The 22,030-nt window shown below is 35.5% G+C and overlaps 3 protein-coding genes across 3 annotated transcripts; all 3 read left to right on the plus strand.

Moving 5' to 3' along the window:
• The first annotated feature begins 564 nt into the window (after window positions 1-564).
• LOC124411398 (insulin-like growth factor-binding protein complex acid labile subunit) lies at window positions 565-2,965 on the plus strand. The gene is made up of 4 exons (XM_046890490.1): window positions 565-1,441; window positions 1,608-1,895; window positions 2,093-2,380; window positions 2,574-2,965. The coding sequence occupies exons 1-4, from the start codon at window positions 565-567 to the stop codon at window positions 2,963-2,965; spliced, it is 1,845 nt and encodes a 614-aa protein (XP_046746446.1).
• Window positions 2,966-5,876: 2,911 nt separating this feature from the next.
• LOC124411399 (insulin-like growth factor-binding protein complex acid labile subunit) lies at window positions 5,877-8,342 on the plus strand. Its single transcript, XM_046890491.1, has 5 exons — window positions 5,877-6,753; window positions 6,920-7,207; window positions 7,401-7,704; window positions 7,747-7,766; window positions 7,882-8,342. Exons 1-5 carry the CDS (start codon window positions 5,877-5,879, stop codon window positions 8,340-8,342), a joined length of 1,950 nt encoding a protein of 649 aa, XP_046746447.1.
• A 3,747-nt stretch (window positions 8,343-12,089) lies between these two features.
• LOC124410973 (dolichyl-diphosphooligosaccharide--protein glycosyltransferase subunit 2) lies at window positions 12,090-20,575 on the plus strand. The gene is made up of 11 exons (XM_046889738.1): window positions 12,090-12,226; window positions 13,487-13,698; window positions 14,231-14,365; window positions 14,952-15,112; window positions 15,596-15,735; window positions 16,086-16,461; window positions 17,245-17,424; window positions 17,887-18,106; window positions 18,288-18,485; window positions 19,262-19,433; window positions 20,337-20,575. The coding sequence occupies exons 1-11, from the start codon at window positions 12,217-12,219 to the stop codon at window positions 20,474-20,476; spliced, it is 1,944 nt and encodes a 647-aa protein (XP_046745694.1). The 5' UTR covers window positions 12,090-12,216; the 3' UTR covers window positions 20,477-20,575.
• Window positions 20,576-22,030: the final 1,455 nt, after the last annotated feature.

Consider the following 22,030-nt stretch of genomic DNA (forward strand, 5'->3'; position numbering starts at 1 on the left):
TCCATATTTAATGATAAACGGAAATGCATTTTCATTTGTTATTGTTGAACAAATAGTAATAAGGTCCGAACGACGGACTGTAGTGGAATCCGCATAGATTTTTCATGTTTGCGCTATACCCACATGACGAGGTGAAACGGATCCGTACTTTGGTCATAGAATACGTTATCATGGATAAGCGGTTTGCTTGAACAGGGTCCAAGCGCAATAGGGTCGGTTGTGGGTTAAGCATCTGTAATTTTAATGGACAGCGTAGTTTTTTGAATAATTTTTTATCCACGTTCCGTTACTGATCGCTCAAAACATAATCTGGCTGAATGTGGGGTGAGAAATATTTATACACGTGGCTGTGACAGTGTTACTCTAGAAATTCTTCCGAAAAGTGATGTATTATTTCGGCGTTATTTGATTTACGGATCACCTCTTGCGAGTAGGTATAAATCCCTGTAATAGAAAAACAAGTTCTGCCATGATAAGCGCAGCAAAGTCCAAAATGATGTTTGTGTGTGCGAGTCCTCATATAAATCGCCTCCAAGCTAGTCGAGACACAGAAGGGTGTCAGTCATGCTGCGATTCACCGTGTTGGTCAGTTTCGTTCTTACTTACGTGTCGGGTGATCTCGAGCCGACCTGCGAGAATCACAATGATTCCACCGAGTGTCGATTTAATGGTGTAGTAGGGCCGCCGTCGTGTACCGATGACGAATGCTACACCATGTGTTACTTCGAACGTGTTCTAATTAGCGTGACCGAAAACGAACACTGCGATTACCTTAATATTGCGGACCGTGGTTTGATATTGATTAAATCTGGAGCGTTTGAAAATCTTTCCAGTCAATACTTAACACTGAGCGTAGACAGCTCGAATTACGTCCATTTAGACTTTCCTCTGGCTAACAAAACTAATAACATTTCGATCTCAGAATCCGGAGTTTTTACTGGTCTGCCAATATTAAAATCTTTGAATCTAGCCGGGCAAACCGTCCAGTTGTCTTCTGAATTATTCAAGGAACTAACTGCATTGATAATTTTGAATTTGGAACAGACGGGCATCAACCACATGCCACCAGGAACCTTCAATAGATTGTCTCATTTGCAAGTGCTTATAATTTCAAGGAATCAAATTACTGCACTTACTTCTCATTACTTCGAAGGACTGTCTCAACTGCGTCAAATGTTTCTGGATAGAAACGAGATTAACTCTATTTCAGACGGTGCTTTTGATGGGCTTCTTGAACTGATAAGGTTGGACTTGTCTCTTAACCGTATTCCAGCGATTAACCGAACCACGTTCTCCTGCCTTCCGAAGGTAACAAATATAAACCTGGCTCGGAATAAGATAGCCACCATTGCTGCTGGATCTTTTGCTAACATTACTGAATTGCGAGTACTTGAACTGAGTTGGAACGATATCAGGGAAATTGCACACAGTACATTCCAGGGTTTGTTCAGCGTTTTCGTAACAAAGGGAATGATCCACTCAGATTTCATCTATTCGAAACACTGATATGGGTTTGATATCAGTTCAAATAGATGAGATCGAAGTCGGTCGACACTCATGGGGTCCATCATAATAATACTCAACTTACGCCTAATTTACTCTCGAAGGTCTCTCTCAATTGTACTGGTTGAGTATTTCTGGTAACAAAATCATTCACATACCGGACGGGACTTTCGAAGGGCTGCCTGAACTGGTAGACTTGGACTTGACTGAGAATCGCATTACGGCAATAAATTTGACAACATTTTCCGGTCTTGGACAGCTGACTGGTTTATCGCTAGGACAAAACCAAATAGTCACCATTGTTCCTGGATCTTTTGCAACCACCAGCTTATTACGAGAGCTTTGTTTGAACCAAAACAATATAGTTGAAACCCAACCCAATACTTTCAAAGGTGAGTCAATGCTTTTGCACTAAATGGATTCACCGTTACAGCTTTTATCTCCTTAAAGAACTAATTCTACAAAGCCTTGCACTGATTATAATGGTTTGATTTCAATTCGTACAGATGAAAGCGAAAGTGAAGATGTAAATACCTCTTTAGGGCTAGATGATGATTACATAATGTCAATATTTGATACATGTTTCAAGGTCTCTCTGAACTCAAACTATTAGACATATCATCCAATGGGATTACCCACTTGCCAGAAGGGGTCTTCAATGGGCTGTTTAAATTGAATGAGTTACGCCTGGATGGAAACCGTATTTCAACAATAAATCTGACTACATTTTCCGGTCTCACGCAGTTAGCTTGTTTAAGCTTGAAAAGTAACGAGATATCCACAATATTTCCTGGATCCTTTGCAGACGCCGGCAATCTGCAAACACTTCATCTCAGCCTCAACAAGATAGTAGGAATCAGACCTAATGCTTTCGAAGGTTCGTTGAGGCTCTCTCATTAAACGAGTTAACCGCCTTCAATTTCATTTGCTTGAAGATCTGACATTACGGAGCTTTATATTGGTTACGTCAGCAAAGTTTTGCTTCCCACAGACGAAAATGAAAGTGCGGGTTTACCTCTTTATGGTTTTATAATGATGATAATAAATTTACTTTTGTTGTGCATTCGTAGGTCTCTCTCAACTGAGACGGTTGGATATGTCTGATAATGGGATTATCGACATACCGAAACAGGCGTTCAACGGATTGCCAAGATTGCGTGAGTTAGACCTGGAGCGGAATCGTATTACGGAAATAAATTTGACAACGTTCTCTGGACTAGGGTTGTTAACCCTGTTGAACCTGCGAAACAACGAAATATCTACCATCGTTCCTGGGTCGTTCGCTCCCCTCGGCAATTTAAGGACACTTTGGTTAGCCGACAACGAGATAAAGGCACTCGAACCTTTCACATTCCAGGGTTTGGCTAATCTCAAGTTTTTATACCTCTTCACCAATTATTCTTCCTTTGTTCAGCCAAATACGTTCAGCGGCTTGCCTACATCTGTTAAAATAATGGAATAATCCTTGATTTGAGATCAATCATTTGAGAGGTTAAAGTTCGTGCAGCGTCGAATGTACTTGTGAAATTATGAAATTCACTATCTTGGCTTGTCAATCCCGGTGTCTATCTTGATATCGATCTTTGTTTAGTTGATAACAATGTATCGCGTTGCTAATACCAAAAGGGCTTACACGTTTATACGCTCTTCTGGCTTTAGAAAGCTATCGAGAGCCAAACGGGCGCATGTGTTGTTTGATTATTTAGCTTGAAAATAAGCCTACGGATTGGTCAGCAACGGAATAAAAAATTATACACCCTTTTGGCATTAGCATCGCAATATTTATTTGCAGCTCAATAAAGAACAGGTTTTCAGTCGGTCGGAAACGTTGAAATTAATTTCATTTCTGCATGTCTTCATCTTACGAGATTGAAACCAGCTTCTATCTCACTGTTTCGACTCCTTCCTAATTGGCCTATAATTGCGATTTGATGTGTCGTTATCGTGTGCGTCAATAATGTCTGCAGAAAAATTTCATTCAAGATGCAACAGTGTCATCGTGCGGGATTCTCCCTTCAATTCTAGTAGATTAATTAAAAGGATATGCAACTGCAGGCCTGAATTGTCGATAGGCCATATCCGAGAAGCTTTTTAAAAATATGGTGCTTTCGAAACGGTCGTTACTTTTACTGTAAGAATAGGAACTAACCGCAAGAATTATTATTAGATGCTGAAGCTTTATTCCAGGATCTTGAATAACTACAGAGATACTTGCAGATTCAAATCAATTGTTTGTGCTTGAATTTTTGAGTAAATTCGTTAGGAATAACATCAATTTTTCGCTCAAAACTTATAAAATACAGATACTTAATAGAATATACAGAAATTCTCCGTGATTAGTCAAATAACAATTTTGGAACTGTGACTGGAATCCAATGGGGATGTCCTAAATTTTGTTCGCGTTATATCGCCTTCGAAAGTGATCCGGAAAAATCTTTCCAACACCCCAAAGTGTGATAGAAACTTCGGTAAACGAAGATCTTTTTACCCAGAGTAAGAACTTTCGGTTCAAATATATGTCAAACAAGTCAAATAAGTGCACACGGAGAGAATCAACGGCCCGAATTACGTGTCACAACTCTAATAAATCCATTGGAGAGAAACTCATTTTTGGAGGAAAAAATTTTGACGAAAACAGCAACACAATGAACGCATAAAAAAAAAATTCATTACTAATTGAGATTTTTCATGGATCTACTGGTATTGTTTGACAGGCTTCTTAGGCATTAATAACATGCTCATTTCATTCTGAATAATCGTAGCCTTACGGACAGAATTGCTTTACGAAGAATGATGCAATTTGACCCCTTGGTTCGAGTAGAACTGATTTGTAAAAAACGCTCGAATCAGGCGATTCAAGTGAAATGGAAATGACGACGAACGGGCAGAAATATCATTATTAGCCGTCAAATATTTTCATATGTTATATGTATTCGACTATCGCCATGAACGGAAACTGTTATGCGTCATGTTTATTTATGAAAGTTGTTGTCCAAACAGTAAATGTGTACCCTTGTATAGTGCGTTTCAATATTATGATTTTTATTGCATCAATTGTAGTATTTATTTGAATTTATAAATCGAATTCAAGGTGGAATGAACAAAAATATAACATACAAGTATTATGTCATGAAATTGAAGAATGATAAATTTTTCATTTATTTGAGTTTACAATCATCTGGTCAATTCAATTTTTGACCTTATAAACTCATTCATCTATCCGCTCGGTCATTCATTCATTCAACACAAATTGTATATATATATAATAAAACGTATGTAAATATAAAATTTTACATGTGTAAATCGTTTTCTCGTGTATAAATTGTAACTGTAAAAATGTCTTTATCTAACTAAGGGAATTTGTATAGATTATCTCTCGTTTCTCAAATTATCAATTTCTGTATAGTTTTCGATTATCGTTGGTCTCAATCACAAAATTTATCTAATAATTTCTTGTCTTTTAAATGTTCTTCTTTAAAGCAGTTTAAAATCAGTGAAGTAACATCACAGAATTCCTCATTCGAAATGAAATCTGAACGATTACTGTGGTGAACGATCGCTCTTTGATCGGAATGATATTTCCCGAGTTTCAACAGAATAACGTTTTTGCGTAATGTCAAAACGATTCGCGAACACATTTCACTGGAAGGAGTTCTGATAAGTATCATGCGAAATAATCGCAGAGAAAAAAAATTGCACACCATAAGCTGGAAAAAAATTATAATAAAATAGAAAATCAACAACAAAAAACAAGTTTCTAACCGCAATTCATTTAAATTCCATTAGACAGATGTTTTCAAACAATTTCTATTCTTAATAATAAACGGGAATGCCCTTCGAATTTGCTATTGTTGTACAAATCGTCGTAAGATTCGAACGACGGGCTAAAGTCAAATCCGGATAGATATTTCATATTTGCGCTATACCCACATGATGACGTGAAACGAATCTGTCATTTGGTCATAGAATGCATCATAATCGATACGCGGTTTGCTTGAACAGGGTCGAAACACAATAGGGTCGATTGTGGGTTGAACATTTCTAAATTTGAAGGAAAGCGTATATTTTTTTGAACATTTTTTCATAGACGTTCTGTTACTGAATACTGAAAATATAATCGGGCTGAATGTGGGGTCAGAAATATTTATAAATGTGGCTGCGACAGTGTTACTCTAGAAATTCTTCCGAAAAGTAATGTATTATTTTGGCGTTATTTGATTTACGGATCACCTCTTGCGAGTAAGTATAAATCCCTGTAATAGAAAAACATGTTCTTCCATGATAAGCGCAGCAAAGTCCAAAATAATATTTGTGCACGCGAGTCCTTATATAAATCGCCTCCAAGCTAGTCGAGACACAGAAGGGTGTCAGTCATGCTGCGATTCACCGTGTTGGTCAGTTTCGTTCTTACTTACGTGTCGGGTGATCTCGAGCCGACCTGCGAGAATTACAATGATTCCACCGAGTGTCGATTTAATGGTGTAGTAGGGCCGCCGTCGTGTACCGGTGACGAATGCTACACCATGTGTTACTTCGAACGTGTTCTAATCAGCGTGACCGGAAACGAAGAGTGCGGTTACATTAATATTGCGGACTGTGGTTTGGTATCAATTAAACCTGGAGCGTTTAAAAATCTTTCCAGTGGATACTTGACACTGAGCGAAGATAATGCGTATTACGACAATTTGGATCTTCCTCTGTACAACGAAACTAATAACATTTCGATCTCACAATCCGGAGTTTTTACTGGCCTGCCAAAATTGAAATCCTTGAATCTAGCCGGGCAAACCGTTCAGTTGTCTTCTGGATTATTCAAGGAACTAACTACATTAAAAATTTTGGATTTAAAACGGAATGGCATCAACCATATACCACGAGGAACCTTCAATGGACTGTCTAAATTGGAAGTGCTAATAATATCAAGGGAGGAAATTACCGCACTCACTCCTCATACCTTCGAAGGACTGTCTCAACTGGCTGAATTGCTGCTGATTAGAAACAAGATTAACTCCATTACAGAGGGTGCTTTTGGTGGGCTTCCTAAACTGAAAAAGTTGGACTTGTCTCTTAACCGTATTTCAGCGATTAATCTAACCACTTTTTCCTGCCTTTCAATGGTAACACATATAAGCCTGTCCCAAAATAAGATAGCCACCATTGCTGCTGGATCTTTTGCAAACGTCACTGAATTGCGAATACTTGAACTGGATCGGAACGATATCAGCGAAATTACATACAGTTCATTCCGGGGTTTGTTCACCGTTTTCGTAATGAAGTGAATGATCCACTTAGTTCTCATCTATTCGAAACGGTGATATGGATTTGATATCACTTCAAATAGATGAGATCGAAGTTATTCGACACTTGCGGGGTTTATCATAATAATACTCAACTTACGTCTAACTTGCTTTCAAAGGTCCCTCTCAGTTGTCCCGGTTGAGTTTACTTGGTAACAAAATCACTCACATACCGGAAGGGACTTTCGATGGGCTGCCGGAACTGAAAAACTTGGACTTGACTGAGAATCGCATTACGGCAATAAATTTGACAATATTTTCGGCTCTAGGACGGCTGACTGATTTATCCCTCGAAGGAAACCAAATAGCCACCATTATTCCCGGATCTTTTGCAATTACCAGCGCTTTACAATTGATTCGTTTGAACCGAAACAATATAGTCGAAATTAAACCCAATACTTTCAAAGGTACGTCAATGCTTTAGTACTCAGTGGATTCACCGTTTTAACTTTTATCTGTTCAAAGAACTGTTATTACAGAGCCTTGCGTTGGTTATGATGGTTCGATTTCAATTCCTACAGATAAAAACGAAAGTGCAGATGTACCTCTTTAAGGCTACATGATGATGACGTAGTTTTTACATTTGATACATATTTCTAGGTCTTTCTAAACTGCAAGTATTAGACTTATCATACAATGGGATTACCTACTTGCCAGAAGGGGTCTTCAATGGGCTTTTTAAATTGTTAGGGTTGTGCCTGAATGGAAATCGTATTTCAACAATAAATCCGACAACATTTTCCGAGCTCACGGAGTTATCTTTTTTAAACTTGAAAAGCAACGAGATATCGACAATCTTACCTGGATCATTTGCAAACGTCGGCGATGTGCTAACACTTGATCTAAGCCACAACAAGATAGTGGAAATCACACCTTATACTTTCCAAGGTTTGTTGAGGCTCCCGCATTAAACGAGTAAACCGCCTTCAATTTCATCTGCTTGAAGATCTGACATTACGGAGCTCTGTATTGGTTATGTCCGCAAAGTTTTGTTTTCTACAGACGAAAATGAAGGTGTAGGTTCACCTCTTTATGATTTTATAATGATTACAATAAATTTACTTTTCTTCTGCATCCGAAGGTCTTTCTCAACTGATGCGGTTGAATATGTCTAATAATGGGATTATCGACATACCGAAACAGACGTTCAACGGACTGCCGAGTTTGTGTGACTTATACCTGGAGGGGAATCGTATTATGAAAATAAATTTGACAACGTTTTCTGGGCTTGGGCTGTTGACCGTGTTGAACCTGCGAAACAACGAGATATCTACCATAGAACCGGGGTCGTTCGCAACCCTCGGCAATTTGACGACACTTTGGTTAGCCGACAACAAGATAAAGGAACTTGAACCCCTCACATTCCAGGGTTTGACTAATCTCGAGTTTTTAATCCTTTCCAACAATTATTCTTCAATCGTTCAACCAAATACGTTCAGCGGCTTGCCTACATCTGTCGAAATATTGGAACAATCTGTGATTTTGGATCACTCATTTCAATGGGCAAAGTTCGTGCTGCGCCAAATGTACTTAAAAGTATGAAATTCTCTATTTTGGCTTATCGCACGTGGTGTCTATCTTGATTTTGATCTTCGTTCAGTTGATAACAATGTAAATCGCGGTGCTAATTCTAAAAGGCTGTTTACGCATTTATATTTTTTTTGTGTAGTTGTATGTGTTTTTCCAATATTCAACTTGAATGTATTTTTCCAATATTTAACTTAAAAATATGTCTATGGAACGGTCAGCAACGGAAAAAAAAAAGTTATGCGTCCTTTTCGCATCAGCATCGTGATATTTCCCTGTAGCTAATTAAAGAACAGGTCTTAAGTCAGTCGAAAACGTTGAAATTAATTACATTTTTGTATATATTATTCTTATCAGATTGAAACGAGTTTCTGTCTCATTGTCTTGACTTCTTCCTAATTGACCTGTAATTGCGGTTTCATATGTTGTCACCGTGTGCATCAGGAATGTCTGCAGAAAACTTTCATACAAGATGCAACAGTGTCATCCTGCGGAATTCGTTCTTCAATCCTTGTAGGTTAATTGAAAGGACATGCAAGTGCAGGCCTGGATCGTAGTTAGGCGATATCCGGGAAGGCTTTTAAAGATTGGTGCTCTCGAAACGGTCGTTATTTTTTATGTAAGAATATAAATTAACCGCAAGAGTTATTAAATGTTGATGCACTATTCCAGCATTCTAATACAGAAATATTTATAGAGTCAAATCAGATGATTATGCATGAATTTCGGAGTAAATTCTTTAGGAATAATATCAATTTATCGCTAAGAACTTATAAAATACACATAAGTAGTAGAATATACAGAAGTTCTCCGTAATTCGTCAAGTAACACTTCTGGAATTGTTTCTAGAACCCACTGGGGAACTCCAAATTTTTTTTCGTGTACTGTTGACATTGAAAACGATTCGGAAAAATCTTTTCAACATCCCCAAGTACGATAGAAACTTTGGGAAAACGAATATCTTCTCATCGAAAGTAAGAACTTTCGGTTCAAATATATGTCAAACAAGTCAAATAGGTGCACACAGAGAGAATCAACGGCCCGAATTACGTGTTACAACTCTAGTAAATCCATTGGAGAGAAACTGATTTTTGTAGGAAAAAATTTCGACGAAAACAGGAACACAATGAACGTATAAAAAAAAAATTGATTACTAATTGAGATTTTTGATGGATCTACTGGTATTGTTTGACAGGCTTCTTAGGCATTAATAACATGCTCATTTCATTTTGAATAATCGTAGTCTTACGGACAGAATTGCTTTGCGAAGAATGATGCAATTTGACCCCTTGGTTCGAGTGGAACTGATTTGTAAAAAACGCTCGAATCAGGCGATTCAAGTGAAATGGAAATGACGACGAACGGGTAGAAATATCATTATTACCCGTTAAACATTTTCATATGTTATATGTATTCGACTGTCGCCATCAACGGAAACTGTTATGCGTCATGTTTATTTATCAAAGTTGTTGTCCAAACAGTAAATGTGTACCCTTGTATAGTGCGTTTCCCTTGCAATTAGTTTCTCTGATATACGAATAATAATTGCATTAACCTAGATAAACAAATCCTTCAATTTTCGTAATAGCTGCCTTGCAATTACTGATATCTTCTGTTCTTACTATACGATTTTTCACCGATCCTGCCTCGTAATGAAACGGTAGAATAAAAAATTTCTGAAGGGACTGGACTTAGGTAATCCCAATGAAATTATAGACCCTGCTCATCTTACATAATTACAGTTTCGTTCTCCCAGCAAGGTGAAAATGAGTTCTTACCCGTATGAATGCAGTAAACACATCTTCTTAATCTTCTTCGGCATTTTAAATAATGGATCGCCGAAACCCTATTGCTTAGGCAACACGAGTATTATTCTGCACACAATTTCACTGCGACTACCTGAGTGTGAAACATCAGAGCTGTACAAATATCAGGGAATGCGTATACCAGGAATATGTAGAGAATTAGGCACGATATATGTTTCACAACACCAACAAACTTGATGAAAAAAGACTTGGGGCAAGGGATTTAAATGAATACGACCAGCGTATAAGAATTTTTTTTCTTATTACGTATTGACTCGTCTCATACGATAAATATGTACAGGTATTCTATCAGGTATCTGCGCATTCAAGGTAGACACAAGAATGTCCTGAATGAATGAAAATAAAGAAACGGCAAAGCAAAATTCTATGGAGTGTCTTTGTTCAGAATCGGGCATAGAATGGGATCGTTAAGCCTTGCTCTGCGTTTGATAGGCGTGGACTTCGATATTTGAAGATACATAGGATAACGTTGAAATCGACCAGAGCATCCCCTCAAGACTTGTGTATACATATAGTTTCGCTCCCTCTTTTACATTTTCACCTTACCTGCAATTGCAAACTGCGGTTTTCCTAAAAGATTTCAAACGGCCACAAAAGTTCAAGCAATGCTCTGCAATAGCTGCAAAACGCTCCTTTCACATAATAAAAAAATACTCAGACGAGTTACGAATGTGTTGATCTTTGGACAAAACTTGATTCACTAAAAATACTCTAAACCGAAAGAGGACGAAACGAAATACTAATACAAACTATTGCATTTTCTGAATTATCTTTATTCCAAATTGTCTAATACCGAAACAATTGTTACTCTGTTTTGAATCCCTCTTGATATCATCTCGTTCGACATAACTAGGGAAGGTCACCGTAATTAAGATTTTTTTACTGCCTTTGGAAAGATTAAACATAGTCGATATCATGATGACAAATGTCCGGCCTGGCTTCGTGTCTTGCGGCTTGAACATTGTGGCGTTCTTTTTGCTTCAGTAAGTTATTCACTCTAGTTCTCCAAATGCAATGGCCACGGATTGCAATGCTTTTTCGTATCGGTCCTTGGCACTGATATAGATGCCTTTTTCTTCCATCAACACTCAAGTAATTCGATATTTCCGGTGGAAACAGCCGCGTCCGTAAAGATCATCCCTCGTTGTCTTTGACATTAACATCGATACCGCGCTTTTTCACCAACCATTGAAATGTTTCTAATTCTTCATTTGCAGAATTAATTTAACCGTTTGCCTCGATCTAATAAAGATGTCAGTTGAAATTATATTCAATAATATGGGACAGATCCCTATATGAATGAGTATGGGGGTGAAATAAAGAGCCAGTCAAATATCAAAACCTAATCAATAAGCGGTTGCTGTGCCCAAACGTAGAATCATTTCAATATTTCAACAAGGGGTCACTTTGCCCAAACGTAGATGCAGTCAAATATTAAAATCCAATCAATCCAATTATCATTATGTCCGAACATAAATTCATTCTGAAGATTGAAAATTCTCAATCCATTCCATGCGAATTACTATTCTCGAGCGTAATTCCAACTATCGTCTTGAGCAATTGTAATATTTAACCATAAATTCATTCTGAAGATTTTAACTTCTCAATCCTTTCCAGATTTATTTGTCTAAACGAGAATACAAAATCCGCTTTGTGGATTAGAATTCGCAGCACTGCTCTTGCTGTTACGATAAAATCCCTTTTCATAAGCAGCAATATTCCCTAGAAACTTTTGATCACGTGATCGTTTTGCGACTGCTGCTTGCGGCACATGAAAAGGCACCTTAAAAACTCAGATATTTCTCCTGGACATGTCACGCGATTGGTTGGTTTCCCATGTAGCCTGTATCAAGTCGATACAATGTGAACGTGACCATCGATCCGGCTGCGCAGGCGCTCGTGACTGCCAGCGATTTCCGTTATGCGGTGGAACGGCGCGTTGCGTTGTTCAACGCCATTTTTCTAGACACGCGCAATGGGTGAAGAGCCATCTTGTTTCTGTTTGCCTAGACGACGTGGCCGAGTCGAGAAGAGACTCGCGTTGGTTAACCAGATCCAGAAACATGAGGACACGTAAGTAAACCGAATCAATTATTCACTCCGCCTTCTCAAATTTCACCCAAGTTTCAACTGCCTCGCATGTTATTTGAGAAGACTACAATAACGATACTTAAAAAATATTCCTGAAGCCGCGTGCTTTGAAATATTTTAGCATCGCATGCCGGCTAAATTATTTGCCCGTCAAATTTGCAGTGTTCATTTTTTTTTTTTTTTAATCAGAGAAACCAACGTCAAGATGAAGAAATTCGATAATCTTAGATTGTGATCTTTTTTTGCCTGGAATATTAATTGCCAATTTCTGTTTCTTTGATCCCTGATCGAATATTTCTGACTGTCTACCGGCTTGCGTTTGAAATTGTAAATTAATACATTTCCGGCACGATTGGAAGGAGAATTAGCCTCAAACATGTTTCGAAAAACCATAATTTTGAGACGCTTTCTCACATAGAATCATTTTATAGCTCTTTCAACACGTATGTTCGTATGTATGCATCTACAAATGCGTGTGTGTGTGTGTATCTATCTATTTATACGCAGCAGTTTTCTAGTCATGCTTCCAGAACAATTTAGGTGAAAATTTAACTACTTCGTGAAGATGATTCGAGGAACATTTTTCGAATCTATTCATTACTTTCGGTTAAAAAATTTCGGGTGTTTCTAATCTAAAATCCAGGGGAAATCCGCATGACTTGAACACCGATTTGGATGAAATTTTGGGGCAAAATCAAACTTCTGGTGGATTTGATCTTCGAAACTTTTCTCAAGTTAAACAAGTTTTTATTACTTATTTAGTTTGAAAAGTTTCGAAGACCAAATCCATCCATTGATTTCGAATAGACTTTGAAACATGAAATTACTATCAGATCTGGAAATGCTGAAGAATTTTCAAATAATTGATCATTTGGATGATTCATGATTTTATATGTGCTAAAAAAAACTAACGGAAATGACAATGTTTCAATAATATTCACTCGATACCTCACAAATGAAAATGATATCGATAATTTTACCATATCATTGAATAACACAAACTACAAAAGCTGAATGTGATATTAAATTATTTGAAATGTTGAAACGTTATTTGGTGACTCTGAAAATTCTTTGTATTAAAACAATTGAAAGTTTACGAAATGTAACGAAAAATGAATTTTATTTGTACAAATTAATTATTATGATTTTTGTAATGCATATTTATATAAAAAATTCTTTTCAATCTTTCGAGAATTTTTAACAATCGTCACGAGTCTAAAGTACTTCAATTGTTTCCAACAGTTACGTGGTTTCCACTGATTGCGTCCGCCTTGGCATGCGTCGTCCTGACAGCCTCGGTGCCGCCGACTTCAACGAGTTCCTTTTTGTCCGAGGCTGATAAAACGAGACTTAAAAAGGTCATCGAGCCTGGATTTGAGCTGAAGGATTTAGCTGCGCTGCATTATGCTGTGATCGGTTATAATCTTGTGGGAGAAACAATACCAAAGAATGCTGTAAGCAAGTATGAAAGTCAGAATTTTAGGGTCGATTAAAAAGCTGAACAAACCAGGAAATTCGTAAATCATTCCAGAAAAATTAGTGCAAGAATTTAATCTTGAACAGGTTTACGATTAGCTGGAATAACTGGAAATTTTCTTTCGCAGGAAATTGATGAAATCAGGTTTAATATTCTTAACAGAGATTTGTTCAATGTACTTTGATTGGAACAATTGAGTTTGAGTTGCTTGCATTCAATTCTTCTACAACATTCTAGTTTTCATTCTATTTCAAGTTTGTTAAACGTTGAATCACTTTTTAAAAGTTCAAGTTTCTTTTTTTGCCTATATTAGTAAATCAAGATCATCTCAAAATGACGATATTTGATTAGTTTCGACTTTTCCTGGCAAATTAGATTTCACCAATCGTCGTATGATCTCTCAATCGATTCTTTTTCATCCTCCAAGCTCGATTATCCACTTATTTTTTATTAGTATTAAAATTCTTCTTACAACCAGCTTTTAACACCTTTATACAAATTTTTTTCAGGAAGCCTGCAAGTTCATTTTGAATGCAGTCGGAGGAGACGCCAGTGGCTTGTCGCTGGAGAATCTCTACTACGCCGTTACAGCTTGGAAAGGAATCGGCATATGCCAGCCGCTTCCAAATGCTGCGATTATAAAGGTAACTCAGTTTTTTATTTTGTGATTTTTTTTTTACTCATTTTACAATATTAGCGTCGTCAAGAAAATTAGATCGTAATTTTTTATATTTTTAGAACGTTTTTCACCTTAAGTCAGCCCGAAATATTCAATATCCTGAAAACTGCTATCATCTTGTAGCAAATATGCTCAAAACGTGATGCGAGAATCTCCGAATCTTTACGTATTTCCATCATTAACTTCTAATACAAGAAGATTGCAATGAATTTTGCAAATATATTCATTAATTGACTGTCAACTCTTTCCAAAATCAGAATACAGACTTCAACTTCGACGTATTATTTATCGACGTTCATTTATTAAAAATTTACATCAAATTAAAACGCCATTCACATGATGTTTACAAATAACTTTCGTTCTACTGTAAGAACATTGGAGAGAAACAATTTATCTGATGAATGAAGTTTTGAAGAGAAACAATCTCTTGGATTTTTATACATCTTTCAATTTTGCGATGCTATTAGTATTTGCGATTGATTTTTTCCCTGATCTTCTGATATGTATCTTATTTTCACATTTTTTTTTTTTTTTCATTTGTGTCGTTTTAGACGTTTGCTGCTGTTGTGGAAAAAGATTCTGTGGCCATATCTGAAGTTTTCTACGCCATAACCGGACTCAGCGCTGTGTCTCAGAAACTCACCGAACCTGCAGTAGTAAAATTGGTCAAGGCGCTTCAGGCTGCACTGAAAAAAGATGACAGTATTCTCAAGTGAGTACAAATAATTTGTGAAATTCTAAACGCGTAGATCAATGATCGAATCAAGTTTAGGATTTTTTTTCTATATATATCCCTCATTATAAAAAATGTGAAACAGAAAACTTTTATCAAAGCCTATTAAAACTGATTAATATTTGATTCCATTATGGATACTGCGACTCAAGTGATTGCACGTTATCATTTCATCAGAGTTTCAAATTTAATCGCACTTTGATCTGAATAATCTTGCAAATTTTTGAAAGCACTTGAAATTAGAAATCAAAATAAAAAGTCCAAGAGATCTTTAGGAAATTTACAACTTTGATGAATTCAAAAATTGAAAAGACTTAATTACCGTGATGAACAATGCATTAATCATGACAAACCGTGATTGTTTGATTAGTCTTTCTGACGATTTTTTAGTTTTTCTTCGATTCTTGCGAACCGAACGCTTCAGTTTCTGATGTAACGCATTGTCTTCTTGTTTTATTCCAGCCTTGGATACCTTTTCCACATTGCTGCTGAACTCGGTCCTGCAGGTTCGTTCGCTTTTGATCGTATCGAGGACGCCATTGTTCAGGCCGATGAAGTTGACGGCAAGTACCTGCAGTTTGAGGGCGGACTTTCCATCAGCAGTAAGTTTTCTTGTCTCTGAATTCTTTTTACACACATTTGTCATGTTTAAACTTAGGAACCTTCTTTTTTTATAACTAAATTTATTTACAAGTTCCTTCCGAATCTCACCGAAGTTTTTTTAAACTTTTTTAGAACTTTATCAGAAATAATTTAACAGATAAAACAAAATACTTTCAATAAAACAATGATGTTAATAATTACTTTCGTTCTACTGCAAGAACTTTGAAGAATAATAATCAACTGATAATTGTTGTGTGTGAATTTTAATCTCACGTAAAAATCCAAGAACTGTTAAAAATGATTGCAAATAATTCCAGCCAGCTATTTTAAATATTTCGATATTCTTTAGGTCTTGTCGTGAAAGGCGCCTTCCAGTTGTCGATAAATTTGAAGAAAAAACCACCCATAAGTTCTGAACAGACTGTGAAGTTCGCAAACTATCTGTTGTCTCGTCGCTCGGTTCAGACAAGCAAAGGAGTCGTCGGTCTTCTCGCTGCTCTTAGCGTTCTGGCTAATAATCCGTTTGAAAATCCGATCTGCATCGCACTGGCGGACGGTGGGATATCGGTTTCGTCGAAGCAACCGCTGGTCAGTGTCAAAGTCTGCGATATTCTTGGAAGATCCTTGAAAACTCTGCCTTCGGTTGTTGCCAATTCTGCTACTAGAGTCAGTGACGACGTTGTCATCATCAGCAAGAAGGCCTTCCAGCCTTTGGCTTCCGACAAGTAAGTGATATTCTTTCTAGTCGTGTGTCAAGATTACATTTTTGGAGGTAAAAACTAATAAGTATTGATTTAGGGTGAATGAGAATTCGTAGGAAAGGATTCAAATTCGATTACGAAATTATTCATCGATCAATCAAGGCGAAATAATAATTAAAGAACTCTTGAGAAATTTTATTTCTCGTAGAAAAATGTAATGAAATTGTAATGAGTTTTTTTTGGCTACTTAGGACATTTTTAAAGATATGAATAAATTTTTTCTAATACTCTTGATGTAACCAATTTCAGCTGTGAAAAGATATTTCTTTTAAATTCCAAATGTGAGAATAAATACCAATCAAAAATACTCAAAATTTGTAGACAAAAGATGCCTAATTTGAAGAAAAATATAAATCGTTGTTTGCGATTAAGTCTATGAATGAGTAAATATAATTTTGATGCACATAAGAAATGATGAAATTTTGGTGCTTGAGTTAGTTTTATAATCCAAACCCCCCGATTACTTACTGATTTTGGATTCAAAAGTGTCTATTTCGGTTATACGCTCGGGGAAAATTAATTTTTTTTCTCAAAATTACGTTGAATTTTGATATGATGTTGATAAACTGTTACGACTCGACGTTTGTTACAACGGATTCAACGTACAGAAAAAAAAATTACAAATTATCTCATTCGATGTTTATTAGTTGATCGAATATAATCATTATGATAGAAAAATTGTTGAATTTAGGAATGAATACATTTTTGTGTTTTTCATTTAAAAAAAATTTTCTATTCACATTGCAGAACTCTTTACACAATGAATCTCATGGAAATCAAACCGGAACGAGGCGTTTACAAGATATCTGTATCCGCAGGATCCGTGTCCAACATTGTCACTGTCAAAGTATTGTCGGAAGTGATCGTGGATTATCTTGAAATCGGCACTGCTGACGCTGATCAAACGACGCAGCCAAAATTGTCTCGGTAAACAAAAATCTTCTCGCTTTCATTCCCCAAAAATGTCTACTCACAAATTGTCTTGAGAATATTTGTCCTCAATATAATAGTTGTCAATTATAATTAAGGCTTTCTTTCCTTATTACGTTTTTTTTTTTTTTTTTTTTTTCTTTTCTTATTTCTTTACTCGTAAGCAATTTTTTCGCTCCTGAAAAAAAGTAAGTTAAAAATGGAGTCTCTTTTCACTCTTGTTATTGTCGTTGATATTTGTTATATAACGTTTTTTGGGTTAAATATTTATTTTTGATTTCCATCGTCGTTTTTCTTTCCTTTTGTGTTGTTTTTTGGTTCTGGATTCTTTTATTCTTTTTATCTATCCAAAAAATGTCTACTTTGAAAATATTCGAAGAGCAAGAAAGAGCGACGAATGAAAAGAAGAAATCGTGTCTAGGATACAAAAATTTGATTTCTTTGTTTTGTACAAATCAGAGTGGAATATCCGAAGAAGCTGAGTTCGAAAATCGAGGCAGATTCTCAGCAAAAACTGGTTATAAGATTCTTGCTGAAAGATTCTACGAGCAAGAAACCAATCAGAGTTCATCAAGCATTCGTGAGGCTTTATTCACTGTCAAATTCCGCAAATAGTCACGGCCAGGAAATTATTTTCGTTGCCGAACCGGACGCTGGAAACGTTTACAAATTTGACATGGTGAGTTATTCGGACTACTGAGTAATGTGATTATCAATGAAACAAGAAAGGTAGAATTTTAATCACGGTATTTCCTTGATGTTGAATAAACTAAAAAAAATTTATCTTCAAATCTGTAGTCAAAAACGATTAAAAAAATATTATTCTATGGTGTTTTTTTTCACTACTTCTGTATTTTCAGGACGTTGGATCAACGGCTGGAGAATTTGGCCACATTAGCGGCGATTACAATATCGAATTGATAGTCGGCGATGCTGTACTCATAAACTCATTCCAGTGGAACGTGGCTCAGATTACATTAAAGCTTCCAGAATCGCAGAGCGCTGTTCAAACTAGCGACGAAAAATCGAATCTGTACAAACCCAAACCAGAAATCAAGGTATACAAAGGTTTCTTGTTTTTATAATTGCGTAATTAAACAGCTCAATAGTATAAGAATTTTTTTTCATAATTTCATGCCAATGCTCGTTAGTGACAGAATGCTTATCAATCTTTCTACCACCTCCAAAACATTGGCAAATTAATCAATCGGTTACAAATGATTCGTTAATTTTATCTACGTTCTCGTTTTTGCAGAACGTTGATAGAATTTTAACCGACAATATTTGGTAATTTTGCATCCCTTTGTTTCCTTTTCGAAATTTATGACGTTATTTTATTGCTGGATAGAGCAAAAATGAAAGCCAAGAACAAAAAACTTTTTTAGTTTCATTATTTTTTTTTTTTCTACGATTCATGAAATATCTGTTAATAAATCACTTCTTTCTAGTAATTATTACAGTAATAAAGCATTCAATACACTAGTTCAAATAGATGATAACAGTTTTTCCTTTCATTTTTTACTTTTGACTGAGGTAGAATAATTATATTTCTCGAAATGATTTTATTTCTTGTGATCTCATTGGTTCACAGTCACGTGAAACTTTTAAATCAGCACGGAATTTGATGAAGACGTCCGAACGAAATAAATAAAATGTAACTTGTGACGATTATATGTTAGATATTTTTTCGGTTCGTCTCGAATTTAATTATCATACATACATTAAAAGATCTATGGAAAATTGTAATTTTGTTTCTGAGAAACCTGGAAATTATTGTGAATCTCACGGTCTAAAATTAATGCCACGTGTTGATATCCGTTTTGTTTTTTTTCAGCACATGTTCCGCGAGCCTGAAGTTAGACCGCCTCGCGTTGTCTCAAATTTGTTTACTGGACTTTGCTTGGCGCCTGTTCTTCTGCTTCTCATTCTCTGGGCGAAACTCGGAGTCAACATATCAAATTTCCCTCTTTCTCTGAGCGCTGTTATCTTCCATCTGGGACTCGGAGGTGAGTTTTTGTTTATCAAGTTTTTTCTGTAAATTCAAATTCGTCGATTTTGTTTTCATTGTATATTTTTATTCGCCGTTGCATCGATTCCATGTAAATTAGAGAAATTGTTTTCCGATTTCAAAAATTTTTAATCAAACGTCAACTCAATAATATTTAGAAAGGAATTATCAATGAAATTTTACTTCAACGATACCACATTTTCATTGCCTAAATGAAGATAAAAAATGTGGTAAATTGTCAAATTGTTTAAAAATTAAATCAATGAAAATCTATGTTGCGATTTTTTTTAAACACATTTCGGTGGTTGCCAAATTTTATTTTTCAGTTTAATTGTGTCATTGCGATAGAACGTGAAAATTTGAAAAAAGTGAACCGATGATTTATGTTTTTATTTCATTTCAATTAATTTTTTTTTCAAGCCTTGTTAAAAATGCTCGATGCTTGACGGTTAACGGTTTTACATAAGTTAACGACGTTTTCAATCGAGCATATATTAAATGAAGGTGAATTTTTCACAAATGTAACGTCAACAATCTGTTACATTTGCAGCCCGATATTCACTATAAATAAATTAAAATAACAATTTCATTTTGCGCGTTTATTAAGATTATCTATAGAATTATTGTCCAACAAAGTTTTACTATCGATACACGGCAATAAAAATTATGCATAAGTTTAGAGACATCTAAATTCCGTTATTTTATTACTACGCTTCTGTTCTGCATTTCTTGCGTTTTCATATTTAGTGCCACTGGATACTATTTATTTCTAACGATGTCTAAGAATCTTCGTAAAGCATTAGAAATCGACGACGTTGGATAAAAAATCAGAAACATTGAAATTAGTGACGGATTTCATTTTTTCGCACGTTTTTTTTTAACGATTCTCTCTTTTTTTCAGGGATTTTTGCCCTCTTCGGAGTTTTCTGGCTTCAGTTGAACATGTTCGTTACTCTAAGGTACCTTTTAGGCATTGGTGTCGTAACTTTCCTGGCAGGAAATAAGCTGCTGTCTCAAATCGCCAGTCGTAAGGGACGTTAATTAAAAATTAAGTCGATTTGGGAAGGAAGAATAAAGGGAGAAGAAGAATGGTGAAGGGAAGAAAGAGTTACAGGCAGACAGATTTGAGACTTGAATTAAAAAGGAGAAAGGCATCACGAAACAATTAATATTCAGTAATTCAATATTTAAAAGAAAATGGCACGCATTAATATTTTAAATATTTATTTACCCTTAAACTTAAAAAATATTCAGAATAGCTAACGAGCCGTAAGACTTGCGAGTTTTTTCCTAATTTCTTTTATTTACAATACCTCATTATTTTACTTGCCTCTAACGATAAGCCACCTTTAGAGAATTGTTATCTTTTCTCCACTTCATTAAATAATGAAAAGATGAAAGAATTGAAAACGAAGAATAACCGAAAAGTTGACAGACATGAATAACAGATAGGAAATAATTGAAGGTAGAGAGATGAAAACAGATTGAAGTTGAATAAAAAAATCGAGTATTTAAATGCATAATAGTATAGATCATAGAGAATATTTTGTTTCCATGTTTTCGTTTCCTCCCTCTAATATATTAGCAACGAAACTAGTGCGTGACGTGATTTTGCACCGTTAAAATGAGTAACTTTTGTTCAAGTCATCCTATTAATCTAGCTATTTAGCAGTTTGCAATGAAAACTTGTCTGTGCTGCAATGATTTTTTTCTTTTTCTTGATTTTTTGTAAAAAGTAACGAAAGAAAACAATATTCTGAAGCATGTTATTGCCACTATAAAAATTCGGAGGGTAAAAACTAAAAATAGCAGTTGCATACCGATTTGTTGTGTAAAATCTATTCCAACACAATCTAACATTCCTGATGATGATATACGTGAAAGAAGTGACGAGCATCGAGCGAGCTGCTGCTGCAATTAATTTATAAAACTCTTTGATAAGTCGTCTGAAAGTGGATCATTTTTTTACTCGTTGTACAGAGATTTGAGATATTAATAAATAAATGAGTGAAACATTGTGGTTAATCCTGATTGATTAACCCGGTTTTAGTGAGTTAATCAAACTCGTATCTAAGATTGTGAAATATTGCTCGTCGTTTATTCGTTGCATAATTTTCTTGCAGTTTTTAAATTTCAATGCTTCTCAAGAAATTATATAACGGTAAAAATGACGTAACTTGTGATTGAAGTGAAGTGAGTGTGAAGTTTTTCAATTTGATAATAGAAATTTTTTTTTTTTTTTTATGCAAATTATCAGTAGTTTGTTTGTTGAATTAGATCGCGTTTGAATTTTCGTTTGTATTGATTGACAAGTTAAGCACATATTTAGCAGGTATCGTTATAATCAAAATAATCTTGATAGAATTCTTATATATAGAATAATCTTGATTAAATTATTTAAATTGTTTTAATATCTTACTACACGAAAATTTTAGATTATTGAATTACAAAATTTTCAAAATTATTTTACTAATTATTTTTTCAACTTAATTTAATATTATATTATAGTATTTAAAATTTCGCGCTCACTGCATGCGCAGAAGTGTGAGATTTTTCCCATCACGCGAGTCATGACTGTCATTACATTTGATTATT

This window comes from Diprion similis, chromosome 10, assembly GCF_021155765.1.
Source record: "Diprion similis isolate iyDipSimi1 chromosome 10, iyDipSimi1.1, whole genome shotgun sequence".
Classification (NCBI taxonomy): domain Eukaryota; kingdom Metazoa; phylum Arthropoda; class Insecta; order Hymenoptera; family Diprionidae; genus Diprion; species Diprion similis.